Genomic DNA, 27,010 nt, shown 5'->3' on the forward strand with positions numbered 1-27,010 from the left:
GTTTGGTTTTCACAATACCATACCTGACTAATACTAAAGAAATAACTGCTTACATTCGACAGAGTAATAAATTTATTAATAAATAACTTCACAAACTACACAAAAACACATTCTAAAGTTGATAAAAACCGTGAAATAAATAAAACGATAGATTGCACTGTGGTGCCTCGTGCTACACCTAAAGAAAATTAATCATAAATAATATTATTATTATGTACAAGTCTCAGTTACATTCTTTGTACAGTGGCCCCTAAAACTCGACTACTTTTAACAATATTTTAATTATCGTTAATAACTAAACTTAATATTGAAATCAATGGGAAAATCCCAATAGTTGGCTGTATACCATAGTTTAAAAAACTCATACAGAAGTCAAAACTTCAAGTTGTATATTGGTATAAAATCGTTTATTAAAAAACTTCATAAAATGAAGGTTATGAAGTTACCACTTTAAATAGTGTGCTAGTTCCAATTACTCAGCAGAATGCACTGAAGATGTTCTGAATTAGAACGAAAACGTTTTGCAATCCATTTAGATGGCATTTTATGAAGTTTTTTAATAAACGATTTTATACCAATATACAACTTGAAGTTTTTACTTCTGTATGAGTTTTTTGAAACTTAATATTATTCCAAACATTTTTTTTTAATATGGGAAATGCAGAGAAAAGTGAGAATTTCAAAAATTTTATCTTTTCGAAACACTTCCACAAATCGCACATCCTGTTCAGAAGTGTATTAACTCAAAAAATTTCATTTTTGTGTTTATCTCACCAACAAAATACAAGTGATCTCTTTTCTCAGAAAACTGTAATATCAGCCTTAAAAATATCTCTGTAGAAGGAGTGAAACGATATATGTCACAATTAATAATCACAACTTCGGTTTAATAAATCTGTACACTTAAAAACAGATAAAAAACTTAGAAAAGACAACACATTTTTGAAGCTATAGTTCTTTAGGCGCGAGTAAATGTGCACGAATTCATCAAAAATTTTTAGCCCTACGCGCAGATGAATGACAGCGGATACGTTATACGTTTGCTCTGATTGGGCATTCCAATGACCTGTCAAAAATTATTCAATATGGCGGCTGTGGGTAAACAAATGTTGTTTTAGTTTCTATTGTTGTGAGAACAGAGACAAAAGTAAGTTTATAATTGTACAGACTTTTTAAATAGTTTTTAAAAGCAACAGGTACTTAACTGTAAATCTTTTAGTATTGTATGTAATAAAAAACTATATACCTATTTGGAAAATGCAAAATGTAGTAGGTAGTGTTTCGATTTACACAATTTGATTTCCAACAAAATTTTACCAATCTTCATCTAACATATTATTTTCTTACTCTATATTTTGTTGTATTTTAATATTTTAATTCCACATAAATTAAACTAATTTTATTAATTCAGACAATAAGCAAATATGACCAGCTGTCAAAAAGTTTAAAACATTCAGTTGTCGTTGACTAATTGGGTGCATTTTAACATGCTTGATTCACAACCTAAAGGCCATATGACACTATGCATTTTCTTGTATCATTTTTATATCGTTTCTGATATTAGAAAGTTATATACATTTTCTTGTATCGTTTCTTGCACGCACATTTGTGCTATGTATGACACTATGCAAGTTCTTTTACCGAAAATTGTATGTAATTCAGCACGTGATTGGTTGAAATTTTGTTTGCTACCCTGTGTCACGTTACATCGGTATGGTAGTACTGCGTCTACAGCTGATTTTAAAGCTGTCATGCACGGAGAGCTATACTATAATATATGTCTATTATATTATATCATATCGCTCTCTGAGTGAGCCTACATACACGGAACTAATGGTTCCGGAACAAATCCTTTGAAATAAAAAATGACCTGTTTTAGCATTTTCACAAAATCCATTGACTATTGCCAATATGTATAATTAAGATCGTACAACAGTCGGAAAACTAGAGCGGGCCGACACCAAGGGGCAACTGTCGACTTCGAGAACTAGAGCCCTCATAGTAACCGTTAACATTACGTCTTCCGGTGGAATGCATAACTTATACATCGAGTATCGTATCAATAATAGATGTAGATCTTTTTGGTGGATACAGGTGCAACAACAACTAGCGCACGTCCAGAAGTAGTACAAGGCCATATTAAATTGTCACCTACAACAGCAAGGCTTAGAACAGCGACTAGTGAGCGAATTAATACATATGGCGAGGCTAATATGTGAGTATCCATTGGCCAGACCACAGTTAAAAACTGTGGCTAAACGCCGAGATCTCCGACGAGTTCATTTGAGGATGGACTATGGACGTACGGAAAAGTATTTTTCCTACCTCTACCGAAAGTATACTTTTCCGGACCTGATTGTAGGGAGCAAAGTTGTACTTTTCCTCCCTAGGGAGGAAAAGTAAAAGTGACGTCATGGTATTTCATTCATGAAATGTAACTTATTGACGCCCTGTACAATATCTATTTTCTATTACGTAAGTTTCTGTACATTTTAACGTTTATTTATAAAACACTCTGTATTTTGCAGAATGGTAAAAAACAGTAAATTGTTATTTTGATTTAACAATGTTTACATTATTAATTTGACTTATATTTGACAGTAAACTTCATTCGCCGCTACGCGTCGGGCAGTAAACTTCATTCTCGGGAGGAAAAGTAGCACTTTCCTCCCTTGTTATACAAATAGCTATTACGTCTTAGAAATCAAGAACAACTATGATAGATAAATTAGTGATGAGAATAAGCCATGCGCAAAAGTGATTAATACAGCATAGCTCTTGTCATTTCCCTCCAAATTTTAAACTATACATAAACGGTTTTTCCTAAGGACATTATTCTTACACGCTGATAATGAATATACCTATATTTTACAACAAATTATATAATTATTTACATTTTAGATAAAAAAAGTAGTCGAAGTCGTGTTTTAGAGACCACTTAATTTCCAGAAAATTGTCTATATTTAAATATAGTACTTGATCATACATGTTTATACATTTTTATGGTTCTTAAGTTAATCTTCACATTACATATTTTATATAAAAAACTGACACATTCTGAAAACTCCGTAAAGTCTTCGCGAAGATATACCAAAGTGCATTACACAACTATACTTGTCTATTGTATATTATTGTAGGTGAGGTTATTGTGGTAGGTAATTAAAATTGTGGAATAATATCATTAACTCAGGTAGTTTATTTCTTATTAAAGACAGAACTGTCGGTACCATTACTTTTTAGTCATGAATGCACAGTCGTTTCTTTATATGTGATTTTTAGGTGAAGGATATTTATTTAGAGTAAATTGCTGTTTTAACGTGTGAAAATTTGTGAAGATTTAATTAATTTATTTTTGTAAAGAATTATAATTATGTTTCAATTTAGATATAAAGCATAAAATAAGCATTTCGTGTAGAAAGATGTTTTAAAATTAAAAAAAAACAGTAAAATCCTGTATAAAAGGTATATTTCAAATCCCTCAAAAAGGCCACATCAAAATCACATAACTAGTTTTCGACTGGTTTACCAGTCATCATCAGTGCTTACCTAAAATGAATATAACCTGATAAAATAATGCAAAGATATTGAAATTTTGACTACGGTAAGCCCAGTAAAAGTAGTCCGTCAAGGAAACATTGGTTTAAAATGCTACATTAAGCGTGGATGTTTAAAATATTTGCTAATCTGAGCTATGGATTTGACTTGTTCACGTGTTGAAAGTATGACGGCAAGTGACAATGAAATGGATAGAGACCTCCGAATGATGACAAGACAGAAATGACAGTTCCACAGGAAGTTGAAAATTTACCTGTCATATTTAAAGACTATGGTGTACAGCTTGTTAAAATTAGAAATGATGTAACAACACACTCCATTGTGAAAATTATCATTTAAAATTCATTAAACTAGTTGTTATAGTTAAAAATGTATTCACGTAAACTGTAAGTGGAGTTAGTTGGGCAAACTACATTACACAAAAGTTTTGTATTCGAGAACTAAATTCAGTAAACAAATCTTATTATCAAGAGATCTAAGATTTAAAAAGGCAAATTTGATTACTGAATTTAGTTCTCGAATACAAAACTTTTGTGTAATGTGGTTTGCCTAAATAACTCCACTTACAGTTTACGTGAATACAGTAAAACCTCCGTTAACCCAAACTTTTTTAACCGAAACATCGTTTAACCTAAACGGCTGACAGTTTTTCGGCAATAAAAGAAAATTTTTATCGTAGAACGGAAACAATATGATGTTAATTTGTCAACATCGTCAACATTGCTTTTATACAACTAAAGAACGCAATTAAATATGCAACACATTATGAAATCACCTCATAGTATTTTTTAACACCAACTTTGACCAAGAATACCTTTGACCAAGAATACAAAAAACAATGTTATTTTTAACCGAAATTTTTGTTATCTGAAACGGCCTACCCCCCAATTATTTTGGTTAACGGAGGTTTTACTGTACATTTTTAACTATAACAACTAGTTTAATGAATTTTAAATGATAACTTTCACAATGGAGTGTGTTGTTACATCACTTCTAATTTTAACAAGCTGTACACCATAGTCTTTAAATATGACAGGTTAATTTTCAACTTCCTGTGGAACTGTCATTTCTGTCTTGTCATCGTTCGGAGCTCTCTATCCATTTCATTGTCACTTGCAGTCATACTTTCAACATGTGAACAAGTCAAATCCACAGCTCAGATGTTACCTGGGGCAGATTAGCAAAATATTTTAAATAACCACGCTTAATGAAACATTTTAAACCAATGTATCCTTGACGGACTACTTTTACTGGGCTTTGACCCACATGCCACATATTTTTCTTAAATAATATCTTGGTGGTTAGCATGTACATTCCACGTGAGTATAACCGATAATTTTTTAACCGTAGTCAAAATGTCAATATCTTTGCATTATTTTATCAGGTGATATTCATTTTAGGTAAGCACTGATGACTGGTAAACCAGTCGAAAACTAGTTATGTGATTTTGATGTGGCCCTTTTGAGAGATTTTAAATATACCTTTTATACAGGATTTTACTTTTTTTGTATTACATGGTATACAGCCAACTACAGAAAAACTTTTTCCTTGTGGATTTTTTAAAATTTTGCATTAAATTAGGGATTATAGACGTAGTCTACAATTCAGTTTCTTCCTGACGTTTTGTCTACAACTGCAGCCGTCATTATATTGCTGGAACTAGTGTAAGTCCAATATCCTATCACTCCGGTTGATCAGTGATGACCTTGCTCGAGTATCTATGCTATTTAAAGCTATCATGTACGCCTCAGCATCTCTCAATTGGTCTGATTTGCTATTAGAATTTTAAATGTATCTAGAAAGAGTATTTGTGTTTTATAAATTTAAAAAAAATTGATTCATTTTGGCAGATGGCAAACCTGCCAAAAAACAAATCAAAACGTTTGCCACCTGTTAGTGATTTACTCATCACAGATGAAGACATATTTCAGGAGACTAACTTTAGTTAGTAATTTAATCATCATACATAGATGAAGACATATTTCAGGCATGTCAAACTAACTCGTGAGTTGGAATGAAATCCACGGTTGCTTACGTTGTACAGTCGAACCTGCTTATTAGAATACCGGAATATCCCGGTTTAAGGAATAGAAATTTCAGATCCCGAAACCTTTCTACTAGCCACAAATGATCGGTTATTAGAATATTCTGGTTATAGGAATCATTTTGCTTGTCACGAAGGCTATTCCAATAAGCGGGTTCGACTGGACTAACCCACGAGACTGCAAGGTAATTGTGTATTTTTTCTTGTCTTTAACAATAAATATCCTGATAATGAGCGAAATGCCTTATGGGGAATATCTTACTCCATCTGAAGTTAACAAATCTCGGAAAAACTGTCACAAATAGGTGAGTTTGATCTTCTTAATTTCCATTCAAGGTTCAATCAAGGTTGGGATTCAAAACACGAAAGGTCCAAATTTAAATTTCATTTAAAAAAAATCGTCGATGCAACAGATTTATGGGCACCATCTATTATATGTATTATATGGGTACCAATAGGCACACGCATTGTATGTGATCAAGTAATATATTCTTAATAAACTATACATCCATGACACGCATAAAAGATTTAAAAAAACATAATTTGAATACGCTCACCCTAGTTTATTCACAAAAGGTTTGTCAAACCAAACAAAAATGCACCTTTAACTAAACTTTTTAATGAAATCATGTTATAAAATCATAATATAGCAGTAACCGTAGGTTAAAGACCTTGGTTTGTCCGTGTTTTTTGTTAATTCAAAACAGTATTTTTCTCAAATATTTCGATAACAGATCTACAGTTGGATTTTTGTACAAAATAATAATAAACATCCTTTTTTGTAATAGATAACATACTTTTCAAAAAGAGAAAATGGAGCTAACTGAATCCATACTTGTTTTAAGAACTATTTATTTTTACCACGATTTATTATTTTAAAAAATATGTGGCACTGAGGATGGCCATTGCCGAAACGTTCGTAAAAATTGTGCTATGAATTAACAATTTTTAAAATCAAAATGTAGTACAATAAGTAAAAAAAGCCTTCATACAAAAAAAGTAATATTATGCCACATCAGCCTTTTTAGAATATTATTTTTTAGCAAATGTGAAACCAAATAAAAGCAAAAAATTATTTTGTTGAGTACGGATCTGCTTTTATTTTTGCCGTTAATTACAGGCATTTGGCACAGATTTTGACGGTTGAGCATGGAAAAATGTTCTGTGCCAATAACAAAAGAACCACGCCCTTTTTAAATATACCCGCTCTGAAATCAACATGAAAACATAGATATATAAATAATGCCTTGACTGCGCGCTGCAATTTGAAACTATTCCCTCAGTGAGACAGAGAAAACTGTTTGTAAACAAGGTAAGCATCTCTTTCTATCGGCCAATAGGCAGAGTCTATCTACCACGTGCCAAACATTTTTCTTTGTCGCACTGGAGGAACAATTTCAGATTGCAGCGCGCAGTCTAGTGGTCATTCCATTTCAAATCACTCAATTTTGGAGCAAAAAAATTTTGGACCTCCGATTTGTCAGAAAATTGGTATATAGCTTCTGCTAATTGCTATTCTTTCTAAAATACCAAAAAAGTTACATGCAATATTATAGTCAAAAATATAGGCGTCTACTGTAAGTCGAAAATATCGACCTCACGACAAAAATTGTTAAAAAGAAATTGTAATAATTGTAAATACGATTTATTTGGAACAATTTCAGTTCCTACCATTTTTGTCGAAAAGTTAAAAATGGCGGAGATATTGAGCAAAACAGGTTCTCCTTTAAAATCAAGATAGCGGCTAACGTAACGGAGGAATTCATTCGTGATTTTAAATTTAGGCTACTATTGACTCCCCTAAAGATCAGAAAAATAAAATTTTGGGCAGCTCGGCATTCAAGGTCAAATGCTATCCCGACTGGACTAATATATACTTTTGAGTCTGATATTAGTGCATGTAACTTTTTTGGTGTTATAAGTCAAATCCTTCTAACCACTTAAAGTCCTATCTTTTGGCTATCTGTTGGCAAATTTTCAGCCAAATCGATGATGATGTATTTTAGGAATGGAGGAAAATGTAAAAAACGGTATTTTAACGTTTTTTACACTATAAAATTTGATCAAAAACTTGCTTTGATTCAAAATAACTTGTTATAATGCCATATAATGACATTTTTGAGTCTTTTCTATTAAAATTTTATATTTTTCATTGATACTTTACGACAGAAAATGCAAATTTGTTTAAATAAACACCAAATCACTGTAAAATCGCATAAAATAACATTTTGAGAAAAAAAAAGAAGAAGATTTTTTGACCTTAAATATCTTATTTTTACGTCCCGCAGAAGCTATATACCAATTTTCAGACAAATCGGAGATCCAAAATTTTTTGCCTGACTGATTTGACATGGAATGTACCCTAGATATTATATGTCTATGCATGAAAATATCCCGTGTCATCTGCCAATTCTTCTTCAAGAATGTATGGCCCATGAATACAATGTTACAGAAGTGTTACGACCAAAAAAAGGATGTTTTCATATGCTTTTTCGATTTCTAAGAGGCATTTGAATGCGTATGTCTTAGTAAAAAGTTCAGTTCTTTACAGAACGTTAACTTAAAATATATAAAGACCTCAGATTAAAAGTTCTAGTAATAGTAAAAGTTCCAAAATTAACGAAATACCTAATCCGAAATGTTTGAGAGTTTACAATTAACTGCTGCAAAATAGAAATATAAAACAATAAACCTAAAATGGCATGACGTCATACTCATATGGCATATTCACACTTTGTCACTATTTCAACGATTTTGACAAACCCTGCATGTAAGTTAAAATTGTAATATAAAAACAATATAAAGAACATATTGAATTACCTAAAACACTAAAATTAACTGTATAAAAATATTACAAGTAGATATACAAAATGAAATTATATATTGCTAAAATGCAAGAAAATCAATATGAAACATATTTGTCCATTTTCAAGTAATTTTTATTACAAATCAGTAAATTGTATCGAACACATACCAAAGTAGATTTTGTTCTACATCATTAATTGTTTAGGAGGATAGTATCATTGTTTTGAGGAAGATCATTTTGAGGTTACTAGTCTAAATATATACATTCAAAATTTCAATAATTGTCAGAAGGTTTGGAAGAATAACGCATTATTTATTAAAATATAACTGATTATGTACACTCCGCCAAAAAAGTATCGCATCACCTTAAAAATGGGACATTTTTAATGTCTCATATTTTCCTAAAAATTTAGTGATTTTTTTAATATGTTATAGCTTTATTCTTCAAGAATATCGATGTAATAATATTGTTGCTAAACAGATAAGTGTCATTGTATACCGGGTGTAACAATGATAATGTGTTTTTTCCTCAAAGTTTGGAACACCCTGTGGAATATTCTAGCGTATATAAAATATTGAAATTAAAACTCAACTGTAACCTTAGGCCATCTAAACATTTTGCTTTTTGATTCATTCGCTTATGTTGGATAATAAAAAAGTTAGGTACTTTAACAACTAGCAACGTTCCAATACAGGGTTTTCTAAATAAGTGCGACAAACTTTAAGGGGTAATTCTGCATGAAAAAATAATGACAGTTTGCTTTATACACATATGTCCGCAAAAGCTTCATTTCCGAGATACGGGATGCTGAATTTTTTCTTACAAACTGACGATTTATTTATTGCTCTAAAACCGGTTGAGATATGCAAATTAAATTTGGTAGGTTTTAAGAGGTAGTTATTGCGCATTTCTTGGCATACAATTGAGAATTTTATATTCACCATTGGCGTGCATACGGGTAATATGACCGGGTAATATGCCAATGGTGAATATAAAATTCTTAATTGTACGTCAAAAAATGCGCAATAACTACCTCTTAAAACCTACCAAATTTCATTTGCATATCTCAACCGATTTTAGAGCAATAAATAAATCGTCAGTTTGTAAGAAAAAATTCAACATCACGTAATTCGGAAACGAAGCATTTGCGGACACATGTTTATAAAGTAAACGGTCATTATTTTTTCATGTAGAATTACCCCTTAAAGTTTGTCGCACTTATTTAGAAACACCCTGTATTGATGAAGAGCATTTCTAGTTGTTAAAGTACCTAACTTTTTTATTATCCAACATAAGCGAATGAATCAAAAAGCAAAATGTTTAGATGGCCTAAGGTTACAGTTTAGTTTTAATTTCAATATTTTATATACGCTAGAATATTCCACAGGATGTTCCAAACTTTGAGAAAAAAACACACTATCATTGTTACACCCGGTATACAATGACACTTATCTGTTTAGCAACAATATTATTACATCGATATTCGTGAAGAATAAAGCTATAACATATTAAAAATATCACTCAAATCGAACAATAGGTTTAGGAAATATGAGACATTAAAAATGTCCCAATTTTAAGGTGATGCGATACTTTTTTGGCGGAGTGTATATTAATTCATGCTGATAAAAGTGGTACACTAAAGGTAGGTGTTATATTGTTCACATGCGAAAAATAATATATTTTTCACTGTATCAAATCCTAAATAATTATTACTTAATCCATCCCTTATTAATAATTACTACTACTGACTCTACACCAGTCCTTTAGAAATTTTTGAACAATACAAACGAAAAACTATCTCTGGTTTTGCCTCTCGAAGGGAAGACACTGTTCTCTACTCTATTAGTAATAACCACTAGTTACCCCGCGAAAATACAACGACTCTCTCTGCTGTCTTCTTTCGAAGTGAGCAGACGCGAATCTCTTTTATTTTGATTCTCACACATGCTGTTCTCCTCTCTCAGTGATGACTAGCTCAACAAAAACAGTAGCGCAAAGCTCTATGATTCCGCCCTCGTAATAAACAAACGCTCTTTCTCCTTGTGAACTAGTTTAAAACGTAAACAGTGACTTATACACGTATATCCGCGAAAGACAGACAGACAAGACATTCCGGTTTCATCCGGAATGTTCCCGGACATTCCCGTGTTTTTTTTAGATACAGGGTGTTTCATTAATAATTGTCCATATACTAACTGGAGAAACCTTAGCACAAAATACAAAGATTTAACCTAAAACACTTAAATAAAATGTGGTTCCTTACTGAGTTACAGGGTGATTTATCTAAAAATTTAAAAACTATTTTTGCTCAGCATTTTAAAACTATTCGACGTATCATTTTCATACTTGGCAGAAAGTGCGACTATTATACACCTTACTAAATTATGATAAACAAACGTTTCTAGCTACTATCAGAGGCGTACGACAGGGGATAGTGACTGGTTGACCCTTGTCATTTTTAGATTCTCCAATACTTTCTACGTAAATAATAGCTCATTGGTAACGATAAAGTCATTAGTTTTCGAGATATTTGAAGTTAAATATGAAACGGCACAGTTATTTTAATTAATTTATGATATGATTCATATGATTAAAATTTAAAAGTTATTTGTACCCAGTACTTTAAAAGTTTTTGGCGTATTCTTATCACTTTATGCTTCCACAACATCGTTCTTTTTGTTGGAAGGTAGCACACATTATGCAGCCATAAGTTTCTTTAACAAATTGCCAATAGATATACGAATGAATTTACATCAGCCAAACTTTCGGAGGTGTGTACATCAATACATTTGTGAGCTAGAGCCATATTCTAAAAATAACTTTTAAGTATGTTTTGTCGTATTTATTAATTTATATACTTTTAAGATGTATGTCTGTATCTTTGACTTGTCTCATACATGTACTTTGTATAATGTCGCATGTGATGAATAAATTTGACTTGACTTGACTTGATACTTGGCAGAAAGTGCAGGTACTGTACACCCTACTAAATTAAGATAAATAAACGTTTCTAGCTACTACCAGAGGCGTACGACAGGGGATAGTATTTTAGTGTAATTTTTTAATTTTTCAATACTTTTTATATAAATAATATAGTGTTCATTCGTAACGATAAAATGATTAGTTTTCGAGATATTTGAAATTAAAAATGACGCGACACAATACATTAATCAAAATAACTGTGTCGTTTCATTTTTAACTTCAAAGATCTCGAAAACTAATGATTTTATCGTTACGAATGAAGAGTATATTATTTTCATAAAAAGTATTGGAGAATCCAAAAACTGAACTAAAATAGCAATTCCGCCAGTGCCGTAGAATTTCTAAAGGGTCAACCATTCACTTTCCCCCGTCGTACGCCTCTGGTAATAGACAGAAACGTTTGTTTAACATAATTTAGTAGTTTGTACAGTACCTATACTTCCTGCCAAGTATGAAAATGATACGTCGAATAGTTTTAAAATGCTGAGCAAAAATAGTTTTTAAATTTTTAAATAAAACACCCTGTAACTCAGTACGGAACCACATTTTATTTAAGTGCTTTAGGTTAAATCTTTGTATTTTGTGCTAAGGTTTCTCCAGTTACTATATGGACAATTATTAATGAAACACCCTGTATATTTGTATTTGTTTAATTTGCGTTATAAAGAACAGGTTTTTGTTTGACAAAGTCAATGAATTACTGTCATGTGTGTGTTTAGATGTATGACCTTGGTTTGAACCAATTGGCCAGAACCAACTGTCATCAATCCAACAAGTCTATAGGTGAACAAATTTAACTCATTCTTCTTCAAGCTTGGACAAACGCACGCACTGTTTGTGATATTGAACACCAATTCTGATTTCGTCGAAATATACCTGTGACTGATCATGATCGACAACGCAAACCGAAAAGTCAATGGAATTTTCTGCTGCTAACCGCAGCGGAACTCAAGAGACTGCCACCATATAAGCAGTCACACTGAATTTGAACCGAAATTAAGTGCCTTCGGTTTCCGCTGACGAAGCCTCGTATGAAACCACGCCTTAAACGATTGGTTTTATTTGACTTAATTAGGAACAAACACTACAAATATACTCGATTTGTGTGTGAACACGTAAATCACTGAACACGTTTGAACCAAACTCTACTACAAAGATAGAACAGAGAAACTTAGAGTAAGTGCTATCTTTGGATTAAGGAGAGACATCAATAAAACGAAGAAAAATTATGAGGTACATCTTAAAGCGAATAGCCGAAACTAAATAATGAACGAAGCAACACACAACGTTTTTAATCAAAAAAGATTTATAAAATGAGTTGCTAATCAAAAAAGATTATAAAAATGAAGGTAAACTGACAAAAAGATGATTATATTACGTGTAAAAGTAAACTGATCGAATAAGGGCAGGATAGAAACGTATGAAGAAAACTTCAAGAAACCTAGGTTTATCAAGTATAGGTATACAAGATATCGTAGATCTTCAGTATTAACATCAAAATCTACTTAGGTATGCGCAAATATAAGATGTAAATCAATACGTCGAAGTTTTAAAATAGCACTAACTGTAAAAAATTAAAATATTTCAAAAATATAAATGAACTGAACAAATCTTAAACGATTCAAATCATACAGTCAACTCCACATAACCTCATAAACGCTTTAAAGTTCTCTTTTTGTCTTTAAGTATTTTTTTCTTTTCGGCTGTTAGTTTTTTGTCACCGGCATGTTTCTTCGCTAGGGGGCCATCTCCTGCTATACCTTTGCTTTTGTGTTGCTGAAAAATAATATTATTAATAAATTATTAATAAAGTATTAATAAATATAAAATAATAGTACGTTCTTTAAAAGTAAAATATTCCAAACCTCTAAATTTTAAAGAACCGATTGGATTGACATGAAATTTGGCATACGCATAGCTAACAAGTCAAAGAAAAAAAGTGATATTGTGACGATGTGTACTTTTGCCCTAGGGGTAAGTTTCACCCCCTTCTGGGGGTGAAAAATAAATATATGTTCCAAGTAAGTCCGGAAATGGATAAAATGACAAATTCTAAGCAACTTTTGTTCTATACAGTTTTTTCACCAAGTTAATACTTTTCGAGTTATTTGCGAGTGAATATGTTAATTTTTTTACAAAATAACCACGTTTTTAGACGGTTTTTCGCAAATAACTCAAAAAGTAAGTATTTGGTCAAAAAAAAACTCGTATCAAAAATATAGCACGTAAAAAAGTGAAAAACATGGTGTATATATTAGGTCACTATACCTAGTAGAAGCAGAGTTATAGCTAATAAAAAATAGGTTCATATTCGTCAAATTCCAAATCGAATATTTTAACGTGCCATAACCAAAAAAAACGAAGCACTTTTTTGGGCAAAACTCATTTTAACTTTTTTAAAGTGTTTAAAAAATAATACGCTTATTTTTGTTTTTTAAAAAAAAATTTAGCAGTAAAAGTAAACAAGTTACGCTCAAAATAAAGTTGGTCCCTTTTTTTGGTAAGAAATCGGGAAAATCACCCCCTAATTAACATTTCAAATGAACTTAATTGTTACCATTTCACAAGTTTTTTACTCGCATATGTATTGATCATATGATCTGTAAGTTTCATCGGTTCAAAGTCCTTATTTTTGAAAGAGCTGTAGTTAAAAGGGCTTGAACTTATCACGAGTGTACGCAAATTTAGAAACACCGAATCTTAACCAATTTTTGTCTTACAGAAAAACAAGAAAATACAAAATATTCAGAAAAGTAAAGCCGACTTTTTTTATTGTTTAAGATTTTTGGTATCTCTAACAATTTTTAAGTTATTTTGAAAAAAAGCATTTTTTCAAAATTAAAATTTTTAATTTTACTTTAAAACTATTTTTTTTTTCAAAAATAAGCACTTTGAATCGATGAAACTTACAAAGGGAATCGATGGAACTGAAAGTTCGGCAAAGCGATAACTGGTTTCTACGCTCAGCAACATTTTTCGCACTTTTAATTATATTATCCAATTATATTAGTCCTGGTTACTGGATAATTGTCAAGGCCATACCAAAAAAATAATAAGAAGAAAAAGTCAGTTTCAGGTTATGTTATTAAAACTTAAACAATTGTATGTAGTAAATAAAATTAGTTATTATTAACATGCAGTACTGCAAGCAAAATACAATTAATTAAATTTACCTTTATAATATAATAATTGCATATCATATCAATATTGTGGAGCAATATATAATTTTTCTTCTTCAATGACAGTAGGTATGAAATATAGGTCAATTTGACATTTTCAATTGACAATATGAATTATTTAAGAAAGTTGCAATATTCCTCCGCTATTCGCGCACGATCGTTTCTCGTATTCCTCCAAGTACTTGCACACCTCGAATAAACACAACATAAGTAAAGTAACTTGTGAAGTGGTAACGATTTAAGTTGCTAATTGGGTTGTGATCGTCCTGATTTTTTTTGCCAAAACAAAAGGGACCAACTTTATTTTGAGCGTAACTTGGTTACATGTGATAATAGAATTTTTTTTATAAAATCAGAAATAAAACTTTTTTAAAAATAAAAAAAGTTGTAATGTGTTTTCCCCAAGAATGCTTCATTATTTGGATATTTGCTTTTGCTAGGTATAGAGACCTAATATATACACCGTTTTTTTCACTTTTTTATAGGCTATAGTTTTGGTAATATTATTTTTTCGACAAAATGACTACGCTTTGAGTTATTTGCGAAAAACCGTCTAAAAACGTGGATATTTTGTTGAAAAATGATTATATTCACTTGCAAATAACTCGAAAAGTATTGATTTGGTGAAAAAACTCTATAGAACAAAAGTTGCTTAAAATTAATCAGTTTATCCATTTCGGGACTTATCTTGGACATATATTTTTTCACCCCGTATTTCCCAATTTTTGTAAAATGGAGGGGATGTAGAATTGTAAACTTTTTCTTATATAATAATAGACAATTTCAACTACCTATTCCCAAATTCCAAGCTGTTCTTTAACATTTACAGCAAAAACCGTGAAAGAATGTATGTACTATAATCACGGATGATGGAATTAATGAGAAAACTAGTAGATGACAACAAAAGGAAAAATAAAGAACTTGAGGATATAAAAAATATAATAAGAAATATAGTTAAGGAAACACAGGAGATCGGGAAGGAGAATATTGAATATAAACTACAAAGGAATGAATTAATACAAGAAAATGAAAATCTGAAAAATTTGCTACACTATTACCTAGTTGGAGTTATGGAGGGGATATATTGGATTAGTCATGTACATGACTTTCCCACACGTGCGGACAGCTGAGCGGGGAACGAGGGTAGTTATAAGGGGTAAAAGTAGCGGTTTTTATTGTTTTTTTTTTGTGGCGTTAGTGATCAACATAGTGCACCAAAATTTGGGAATAATTAAGTCATGACGTAACTAAACAAAATCTCCAGGGCGGACAAATCCGTGGGACAGGAACGTGGGAGAAAGGGGTGGCGGACAGGGACCATATATTACGAGTTACTTACCTGTGCATGAATTTCTGTCATCATCTTTGCCCTTTGAGAATAATCATCATAATGTTCTAAAAGGAGTTTGCCTGCTTCTTCATTAAGGGCAGACTCGGCATTTGGTACAATTAGAAGACACTTCACAGTCTAAAAAGGAGATTGATTACAAAATATGCAAGAAAATATATATTTGCTAATTTAAATATAGAAAACCATGACATAAACCTACCAATAGTATATGTTTAATTCCGAGGTCTGATTTCCAGTCCTTTTTGAGAGTATTGACACAAATTTCCCCATTTGGAGCTACATTCGGATGGAAAATCTTTGTCAAAAAATGAGCTTTGGGAGGTTCCTGTGGAAAACCTTTACCGAGTGTTAGTTTTACTTTGAACACGCCTCCACAATATGGGGTACCTAAAGCAAACGTATCAACATTAAAATAAACTAACAGAAAATCATCTATAATAGGAGTAGTGATGAGCGAGACTGGTCTTGGTCTTGCGGTCTTGGTCTTGGTCTTGCAACAAGACCAAGAGCAAGACCAAGACCAAGACCGAACCTTGCAAGACCACGCAAGACCAAGACCAAGCTGCAAGACTCTTGCACTTTTTGAGAAAAATTGGTTTTTATTATTTAACTTTATTTTTTTAGTTCAATAATATATACTGACATTGTACGAAACCTTAAACAATATCGAATTTTTAAAATACATAATATTTTGGTTATATTTTTAAGTCGTTTTGATTAAGTCAAACTGTTTGCATTTTCTCAACCTTCAAAGTGTCCAGAAGGCAAGTTTTCAAACGGCGACAGTTCAAAGACAATTGAAATTACTTGTAAGACAAAAAAATGTAATTATAGATAGGGTAATCCATTAAAAAAATGCAATTAAAAACGGTTTTTATGTACCAGTAGTTTTCGCTTTTTTGTCTAATAAAAATACTGACACTTATTTCAATTCTTTTCGCATAATCGAGGAAAAATGTAGGTCGTTAAATTTAAAATTAATACAAAAAATATCATAATAGATTTTGAAAAGGGATTCACAATGCTGTGAAAGCATTGTGGCCTGAATAAAATATAACTGGTTGTCGATTGTAATGTGTCAAGCTTGGTATCGCAAAATCCAAAGCTTAGGTTCAGTTTCTAAATATAATGACAAAAATTCCGATACTGGAAAATTTTTAAAATTATTTTTTGGATTAATTTTTTACAATCAACGAAAGTTAGAAGTTGAATTATTTGTGAAAATCCCGGATGACAAACGCGTAAAGAATTTTACTGATTTCATAGTTGAAAACTATTTGGAAGAATATAGGTTTTCCCCAGAAAGGGCCAGTACTACAAATAGTATGTACCACACTTGAAATGCATGCGCATAATTTCAGTGTGTTTTAAATTCTAGTTTTTACTACCCACATCCGAATATTTTCAACTTTTTAAATGTCATAATGGGTATTCAATCCAAAAATATGTGAAAACAAAAAGTGCGAATAACTCGTGTTACGAGAGCAATGTAGTTTAAATAAAATTAAAGAACTGCAAGATAACAAATTACAGAATTAAGCGTTTATAACTCCCCATTAGGTTTAGTTATTATGTTATAGTATTAGGTCTATAAATAGGTATGGTAACTATGTAAGTATTTACTAAAAAATATGTTTTAGTTAGTTTATAAAAAAAGTTAATTATATTAAATAATGATTAAATAGAGTAAAAAATATTTGATTTTTGTGTTCTCTTAAAAAAATTTAATTTATGTTCTTAAATTTGACCCTCGTAGGATAAATACTACAGTGTTCGAGTCAAAGGGGCAGATCATTATCTGTTAACAACTATAAACCGTTTATCCCTTTTCGTAAAATCTGTGAATTGAAGGTCCCCGACCATTTGTGGCACCTTTAAGAAGCTCGTTTTCTTTAACATTTTATTAAAATACAGGGGCAATAAATAGTAATCCAGACTCAAGACGTGGTCTGAAGGCAGGTGGCAGGTATCGACAGCATGCAAAACACAACGTGACACAACCGAAGGCCGGCAATTGCAACAAGGGTTGTAAATGCAGGTTTTTCCTACTGATAACATTACCATTATAAAAATATACTCTAATCTCTTTATATAGAGAGAAATAATTAGGTCATTAGGTGAATGTATAATGTTAAAATTGGTATCCGTTTGAAACTACATTCTACATTCTGTTAAAATTTTAAAGCAAAAAATATAGTTTCATTCTTCACATCTTTATTTATTTCAATGTACATTTTATTCGAAAGTGTTTGGTTCAAATTATTACTACCAAAAAAGCAAGACCAGCAAGACTCTTGCAGCAAGACCAAGACCAAGAAAAAGACCGGCTAGTGCAAGACCAAGACCAAGACTGCCTTTTAGCTGCAAGACCAAGACCAAGCTTGCAAGAACAAGACCAAGACCAAGATTAGCCTGGTCTTGGTCTTGTTCTTGTTTTGCTCATCACTAAATAGGAGGTGTGCCCCAAAAGTATCTGACCTTCATTCAAAACCTCACAATGCATTTTTGTTATCCAACTAGTGGCATCCTTCAAAAATAATCATCATTGCAACTAATAGCATGCTACCATATGTGAATAAAGTCATTGAATGAGTTCAGAAAGTCAGTTTTTGTAATGGCCTTCAGTGGCATCGTCTAATCCATTTGACTCATCTCTGTGGGATCGAAACTTTGCCCTTTTAATAGGTACTTTCAATTTGGAAACATGAAAAAGTCACATGATGTTATATCGGGATTGTACAGAGATTGGCAAAGTTGTGATCTTTGTGTTTTGCCAAAAACTATTGCACAAGATCTAATGAATGTGCTGGCATATTACCGAGATGAAAAAACTCACCACTCAATCAAAAATGGGATTCACTCTTTCACGCCATCTTTTCAGAATTTGAAAATACAACTATTTAAATTACTAAGCAAAAATTACTAATTATGCTCCTAGCCAAAGTAGCCCATCAGGGAACACAAAATTTTACGAAAACCTCCAAAAAAATAAAGGAAGGATGAAAATTTGGGAATAGGTAGTTGAAATTGTCTATTATTATATAAGAAAAAGTTTACAATTCTACATCCCCTCCATTTTACAAAAATTGGGAAATACGGGGTGAAAAATATATGTTCAAACTAGGCCCAGAATGGGATAAAATGACTAATTCTAAGCAACTTTTGTTCTATAGAGTTTTTTCACAAGTTAATACTTTTTGAGTTATTTGCAAGTGAATATGTTCATTTTTAACAAAAAAAAACATGTTTCTGGACGGTTTTTCGCAGATAACTCAAAAAGTAAGTATGTATTCTAGTGAAAAAATATTCTTAGAAGTATAGCTTATAAAAAATTGAAAAAAAAAAATGGTGTATGTGTGAGGTTTGCAGACCCAGTAGAAGCAGAGTTATAGCTAATGAAAAGTAGGTTCTTCTTCGTCAAATTCCAAATCGAATATTTCAATGTGAAATAACCAAAAAACAGAGCACTTTTCGGGGAAAATTCATTACAATTTTTTTAGTGTTTAAAAAAAAGTTTATTTTTGTTTTTTAAAAAAACTTTAACATTAAAAATAAGTGAGTTACGCTCAAAATATTGTTGGTCCCTTTTATTTTTTGGTACAAAAATCGCGAAAATCACCCCCTAATTGCCTTCCCAAATAAAATTAATCGTTACCGCTTCACAAGTTACTTTACTTATGTATTGTTTATATTATCTATAAGTTTCATTGGTTCAAAGTGCTCATTTTTGAAAAAAATTGGGTTTAAAATAAAACATTTTTTTTTAGTTTTGAAAAAAAATGGAATTGTTCATGGAATTAACTTAAAAATTATTAGTAATACCAAAAATCTTAAAGAGTAATAAAATGTATGTTTTGCTTTTCTGAATATTTTTGCTTTTTTGTTTTCTTGTTAGACAAAAATTGGTTATGCTATGGGTGTTCAAAATTTGCCTAAACTCGTGATCAGTTACTCGTTCAAGCCATTTTAACTACAGCTTTTTCAAAAATAAGCACTTTGATTTGAACCGATGAAAGTTACAGATCATATAAATAATACATACAGTCGGAAAAATGAAAGAATACCCATGAACGAACATATAAAACACGCTGTATTTTCCTGTCACCGTGTCACAAAGAAAATTGTCAACTGCAAGTACATGTAACAATAATTATTACATGTACTTGCGCTGGCCAATTTTTTGTGTGACACGGTGACAGGAAAATACAGCGTGTTTATATGTTCGTTCATGGGTATTCTTTCATTTTTCCGACTGTAAGCAAAGTAACTTGTGAAGTGGTAATGATAAAATTTATTTGTGATGCTCATTAGGGGGCGATTTTCGCGATTTTTTTACCAAAAAATAAAAGGAACCAACAATATTTTGAGCGTAACTCACTTACTTGTAATGTTACAAGTTTTTTTTTAAAACAAAAATACTTAAACCTTTTTTTAAACACTTTAAAAAAGTTGAAATGAATTTTCTCCGAAAAGTGCTCCATTTTTGGGTTATTTCGCATTGAAATATTCGATTTGGAATTTGATGAAGAAGAACCTACTTTTCATTAGCTACGACTCTGCTTCTACTGGGTCTACAGACCTCAAGCATACACCATTTTTTCAGTTTTTTATAGGCTATATTTTTGCTAAGAATATTTTTTTGCTCAAATACTTACTTTTGAGTTATCTCCGAAAAACCGTCCCAAAACATGTTTTTTGCTGTTAAAAATGAACATATTCACTCGCAAATAACTCAAAAAGTATTTACTTAAGGAAAAAACTCTATAGAACAAAAGTTCCTTAGAATTAGTCATTTTATCCAATTCCGGACTTATTTTGAATGTATATTTTTAACCTTCAAGAGGGGGTATTCTCCTCCATTTTTGTAAAATGCTTTGTAAAATGTAGAATTGTAAACTTTTTCTTATATAATAATAGACAATTTCAACTACCTATTCTCAAATTTTCATCATTCCTTGTACAGAACTTACAGTTGAGTCCGCGAGTCTTTACCCGTGCGTCATCATTTAAAGCATACGAAATAAGTCGGAAATCTATTTCAGGCAACAACAAGTGACAGAAAGTGGCTACTGTTCCGATTGCGGCTTTTATTATAAAATTTGACGTTATCAAATATATAGAATGTCAAATGTAAGTTTTTCTTCAAAATTTTTGTGCAGAATTACAGCTACATTTGAAGTAGCTTAATAAATTATTTTATTATTATTGATTAATAAATAAATAAACAATTTATAAAAAAATTCAATAACATATTTTATTTTTGTTATTTTATTCACTTTGACGGAAATCTAAACACAATCATTTCTTTACTGTGTGAATGGCGTTAGCTTTGTATGTTTTAAATATTAATTGTCAAAATATAATTATTTACCTTAAAATTTCAAAGCCCAATATAAAATTAGTTGTGAAAACAACTGTTTGTGTAATATAAAGAAACTTCAAACGCAAAAATTCGACAAAAACCGCAAAAAATTCAACTGACTGACAGCCACAAAAGTAAACAAAGCAGAAACGTCAAACAAATTGTGCTTAAATATGAAAACATACCGAATCGTCTTTTTTTGTACCTATCTCTTTTCAATGCACTGAGTCTAGATGGTTCATAAAAATAACATGTGTTTTTACTTAATAACAAACGGCAGCTGGTTTGTCATGTGTTTCATGCATGGAAGAGAATGATGCTAGATAAAAAGTATGTGTTTTATCTCGCCAGGTATTAATGACGCACGGGTAAAGACTCGCAGACTCAACTGTATAAGCATAGACTTAGTCAGCTAGCCACATCAGGCAATGAATTTATATTGATACAGCTGAAGTATCAATGTACAACTTAAGAGACAGGATATACAGCAAAATGATTATTTAAAATTGCCTTTCAACAATAGTTTTACTTATTAAAAATATGTGAAATCTGTGTTTGATTTAGTGTTGACATTCTACTTGAAAAGAACCTGAAACAAAGCGAACTGGAACTTACTGATACCCCTAATGAGATGTACATAAAAAATAAATGTAATGAAGCAGATATGTTAAACTTTTAATTGCTTAAATAAAAACAGTATAGTTAATGTAAGTCAATATGCAATAAAATTTGCAAGTCAATATCATCGCAATATATATGTCAATTGAAGACAATTATAATTGAAGACTGCAATAAGGAGTTGTGTGATTTTGTAAAATTTATAGGAGACAATAAAATATTAATAATTTGCTTAATATAAAGCAATACCACAGTATATAGACATTCCACAGTAAAATCACTCTTCTGTCAGCGCTTTGATCTCAGGAAGTAATACCGGCAGTACGCAATTGGTAATTCACCAGTGGTGGATGTGGGTTTTCCCTGTTAAAAGCCGTATGTTTCTATGCTAATAGCAATGCGAGAGTGGGGCAAAAGCGACTGCCAACATTGCGCGGTCGCCATGCGCGACTACAGATTTTACTTTCAATTTTTCGAAGAGTGGTTCTACTGTCCCTCTTTATACTGTGGCAATACCCTTCATCTTTTTTTGGAAATTTAATACAGATGTATCGAGTTGCTTATATTTTCCTACAGGGGGGTGTAGACAGATCCAATTATAATTTGACAGATCATTACCAAAGTGCACTAATAAAAATATTTATTTGATATTCTATCCACACTCAATATATTTGCTAGCACGACTCTTGAGAACTAGTTTGAGTTTTTAGGTAAGTACTAGTTTTAAGACTAACTTTCTAACTTGAGAACCCAATTCAGAGTCATAAAAGCTCTAATTAAGCCAAGTGTCTATAAAAATTACCATATCAACCATAGACATACAGTTGAGCCCCTGAATCTTTACCTGTGCATCATCATTTAAAGCATACGAAATAAGTCAATGATAAGTCAGAAATTGAAATTAACTAAACGCAACAGCAAGTCACTTACTATCACTTGCTGTTGCGTTTAGTAAATTTCAATTTCTGACTTATCATCGACTTATTTCGTATGCTTTAAATTATGACGCACGGGTAAAGATTCAGGGACTCAACCGCAGGTAAGTTGCATTAAATAAAGTTCAGCTATCTTAGTGTACCCCTCAAATTTTGACAATATTTCAAAACCTATACTTTTACAAGGAATGTCAGGGATTAGCTTTTCTCATTTGCCTTTATAATACCTGATTTGAACAAATCTGTCCCATGTTTTCCTTGAAATGTCTGTGTCCATAATTGAGAGTTTTTAAATACCTATATCCTTTGTTTGAAAGTAAGGATATTACTTCATGTGACTTTGATAGGGTTACTCGAAGAGATCAGAATGCCATTTCTGTTAGGTTTACTTTAGGGCAGCGGTTCTCAATGTATGGTACATGTACCACTGGTGGAAAACAAAACACAAAAAAAATTAAAATTGTAGTACTTAGTAAGTCTTGATAAGACAATCTAAAAATATAGGTGGTACCAAAAATAATAAAAGGAACTGTAGGTGGTACATGAATCAAAAAGATTAAAAACTACTGCTTTGGAGAAATACATTTGTTAGAAAATTGTCTTCATTTACCTCAATAACCATTGTTTACAATAATTTGTTTTTTTTTTTATTTCTTTGATATTATTTTTAAGTTGTTACTATGAAAATATGTTAGTATTTTGAGGGTTAATTCCCCTCCCTATAAACTCGTAGACCTGAATTTTAAAATTTCTGAAATTAAAGTCATGGTAAAAAAATTAATATGAAGTTAATGATACCTTGACTTTACGGCTATCTGATTTTGTAACATTTTATTTGGAAAACATTTTAAACTATGGTTTGTTTTTTAACCAAGAGGAGTGATTCAAATTTACCGCACTGTATTGCTTGTTTGTAATTGGTCCAACCGCAGACAAGTTTACTCCACTGTTATAAAATTTTGACACTAATGACATTTATCAAATTTTGACACTAGTGACATTTCATAGGTTAATTAAGTTATATCGGTGATTTTTGTGTTTTCTGTGTTATTCCTTTAATTTTTAGATTGGTAGTCTTCTTTTATATAAAAAGCAGTTGTTTTTGGAACTCTTTAGCAACGTATTAATTTAATATAATATTTATGGATACCGTTGAGGGCCAACTAGATCAACCAAAAAAGATGTATTTGGTTATTATTTTAGTGACTTTCATGGGTGTGAATCTGTCTTTTTAGTTTACTCCTCCTGGTTAAAAAATAAACTACAGGTTGTATTAGTGAGCTCTGCAAAGCTATTAGATGTGCTCAAATGATTTTAAACTTTATGTTTGTTTATATTTGTTTTAACTTTTTATCTCTGCTAAGTAATAATTTAAGTCCAATCGCTATCAAACTACAGTCCCTGGCCAAATTATTAGACGCACTATAAGAGTCTATAAAAATGTTAATTCTGAGGTGATACTAAATGTACCAGATACAATGTATGTTGTTTGGTTGTCCAATTAATTGTCTATATTTTATCACAACTAAAACATCATTATTAATGAACAAATATGTATTTATTGACTCTTGAAGGAAAACAGAAATAACGACAATTAAATGTTAATATTTTATTGAGGCACCTTTAGCCGCTATTAGAGCTTTAATTCTGCGTAGCATACTATCAATGCTAACCTGTACTGTTTCCTGCATTTGAGGATGATAATTCCACAAGTTTTCTTTCTAAGAGCTGTGTTTTGTTTGTGATCATATAAATAAATAAATCTTTAGCCAATTCTCTTTTCATTAACTTCCAAACCTTTTCAATGTGGTTCATATGGGGACTATTAATGAGCTATTCCAACAAAGGGGCGTTTTGTTCTACCAAACACACTGTGCTGTATCGCAGGGAGCTCCATCTTGTATACAAATGAATGGTTCCCCATTTAGAAACCAGTCTTGCTGCTGAGGAATCAACCGTATTTGCAAGACATCTTTGTAGTGGTCTTGCTGCATCATTCCTTTTACTTTTACCACATACAGACGTCCAGTACCCTTGCCGCTAATGCTGACCAAATCATCACTATTGTAGGGTGCTTAACAGTCTGAATAGCACAGTCAGGGTGAAACTTTTCTCTACGACGACAGACAAACTAAGCCTTGTTCTGAAGAATTTCAAATGTGCTTTCAACAATGAAACAGACCTGTCAACAAAAATTGCTGTAAAGTACCATACAAAAGTGATGATTTGGTCAGTCATTAGCAGCAAGGGTACTAGACATCTGTATGTGGTAAAAGGAATGATACAGCAAGACCAGTCAGTGTAAAGATGTCTTGCAAAGGCTGTTGATTTTGCAGCTCCAAGACGGGTTGCCTAATGGAGTTCCTTGCCATACAGCATGGTCTGTTACAGCTTTTTTAGCAGAACAAGACATCCCTGTGTTGGATTGGCCGGGTAATAGCCCCAATGTGAACCCTGTTGAAAATGTTTGGAAGTTAATGAAAAGAGAAGTGGCTATAGATATATGGCGTCTAATAATTTGGTCAGGGACTGTATACTACTACACATAAAAGACTTCCCAAATATTCCCAAATATAAGTCAATCTCAAATAAAAAAATTTAATTTATTAAAACTCTACTTTGTGTATTATAATTTATTAAAATATTAAGAAGTTTGCAGAGTATAAAACTGTTATTTAGAATAACAATACTATATTTCTCCCAAAAAAACACCCTTGTTATAAATAGACAGCAAAAAGTAGTGGTTTTAGAGCAAGATTTTTTTGTTCATAAACATAACAAAAAAGGACCTTAAATGGCAAAATTCATGATTGGGAAAATCTGCTTAAACTAGATTGAATCTTACGGTTATCAAGAATTAATCAGACTGAAAAATCCGTTTTTTAATCTACATACTTTGATAAGCCATGTTTGTGTTAGTAAAAAAACAAAGTGTCTGCAACCTAGTGCATTACCTGCGGGGCCATCAATAAAAGCTTGTATATCTGTTACATCTTCCTCGTTAATTTGAACTTTGATTCCCTCTGGAGGGTTATTGACTAGATCCTGCATTTCTCTTACAACCCCTCTTATTATTTGTGGGGAGAGGTTCTCAACATTATTTGACATCTGAAACGAAATTTTTAATAAATATATCGTTTAGCATTAATATTTCGATACTCACTGTTCCAGCAGAAGCCATTGTATAAAATATCACAATTCTTTAACAAAAAATCCTAACAACTAAAAGCACGAACACATTAAAATAACGCCATAACAACTTTTAACTTGGCGTTATGGAGCAGTCAGAAACATTTTGAAATTTTGTGGACCAATGACAGCGCGTACTCCAATTACGTCAAAACTAATATGAAGTTAGTAACAACAACTGGTCCAGAGGCGTAGCTAGCGCCATTTCAGCCTCAGCCTTTAATCAATTTATGATACGGCTGGATACGGTGCGGCGCGGCGGGGTCCCTGTATGTCAGAACAAAAGTTCCATTTAAAAAAATTGAACAAAATGTTCTACAATTTCACTATTAGGTTGTTTTGAAACAGTGGGTAGTGTTTCTGTATCGTGTAACAGTGGGTATTTTCGTGTATTCTTTCACATCTTCTGGGAGCAAAATGGCTCGATTGGACCTATTGACCTAATTTACCTTAGCACAAAAGTACACATAAAAAACGCTACAGCTCTTTGAAGTTACAAAATGAAAATCAATTTTTTGTAATTTATCGAAATCTGTTAGAGATTTTATATTGAAAATGGACATATGGCTTTCTTATGGCAGGAACATCTTTAAAAAATAATAGTGAAATTTGTGCACCCCATTTGTAAAATCCACCACATATTTGTATTCATTATTGCATTGTAAGATTATAGAATATTATTTTCACAATATTATTACCAGGTCTATACAAAAAATTTACTCTCTGGTATTCCTTTACTACTACGTAATCTTTTAAATAGGCTGAAAGATAAAGGAAATCAAAATTCATTTCATGATTTGATGAAAGAGTCTAAAAACCTATTGAAAAATTAAAAGTAATAGAGACACAAGAATATCAAAATACTCTCCAAATAAAACTCAACGGAATCAGAGAGGAAGATACTGCAGAGGAAGAATGAAGACAATTAAAAACAATAATAACTGAATCTGCAGAGGAAACTGTCGGAAAAGCCAAAAGGCAAAGAAATG

At 31.6% G+C, this 27,010-nt stretch overlaps 1 protein-coding gene across 1 annotated transcript; it reads right to left on the reverse strand.

Moving 5' to 3' along the window:
- Window positions 1-54: 54 nt before the first annotated feature.
- Window positions 55-26,156, reverse strand: LOC126881697 (ubiquitin-conjugating enzyme E2 S). The gene is made up of 5 exons (XM_050646108.1): window positions 25,996-26,156; window positions 25,787-25,940; window positions 16,117-16,304; window positions 15,906-16,034; window positions 55-13,163 (listed from the first exon to the last, which is right to left on the reverse strand). The coding sequence occupies exons 1-5, from the start codon at window positions 26,011-26,013 to the stop codon at window positions 13,038-13,040; spliced, it is 615 nt and encodes a 204-aa protein (XP_050502065.1). The 5' UTR covers window positions 26,014-26,156; the 3' UTR covers window positions 55-13,037.
- Window positions 26,157-27,010: the final 854 nt, after the last annotated feature.

Source organism: Diabrotica virgifera, chromosome 3, assembly GCF_917563875.1.
Source record: "Diabrotica virgifera virgifera chromosome 3, PGI_DIABVI_V3a".
Classification (NCBI taxonomy): domain Eukaryota; kingdom Metazoa; phylum Arthropoda; class Insecta; order Coleoptera; family Chrysomelidae; genus Diabrotica; species Diabrotica virgifera.

Coding starts and splice junctions, on each gene's coding strand:
- LOC126881697 (XM_050646108.1), bottom strand. Junction 16,305..25,786: donor TTTTATTGATGGCCCCGCAG/GTAATGCACTAG, acceptor CGTTTGCTTTAG/GTACCCCATATTGTGGAGGC. Junction 13,164..15,905: donor TGACAGAAATTCATGCACAG/GTAAGTAACTCG, acceptor ATTATTTTTCAG/CAACACAAAAGCAAAGGTAT.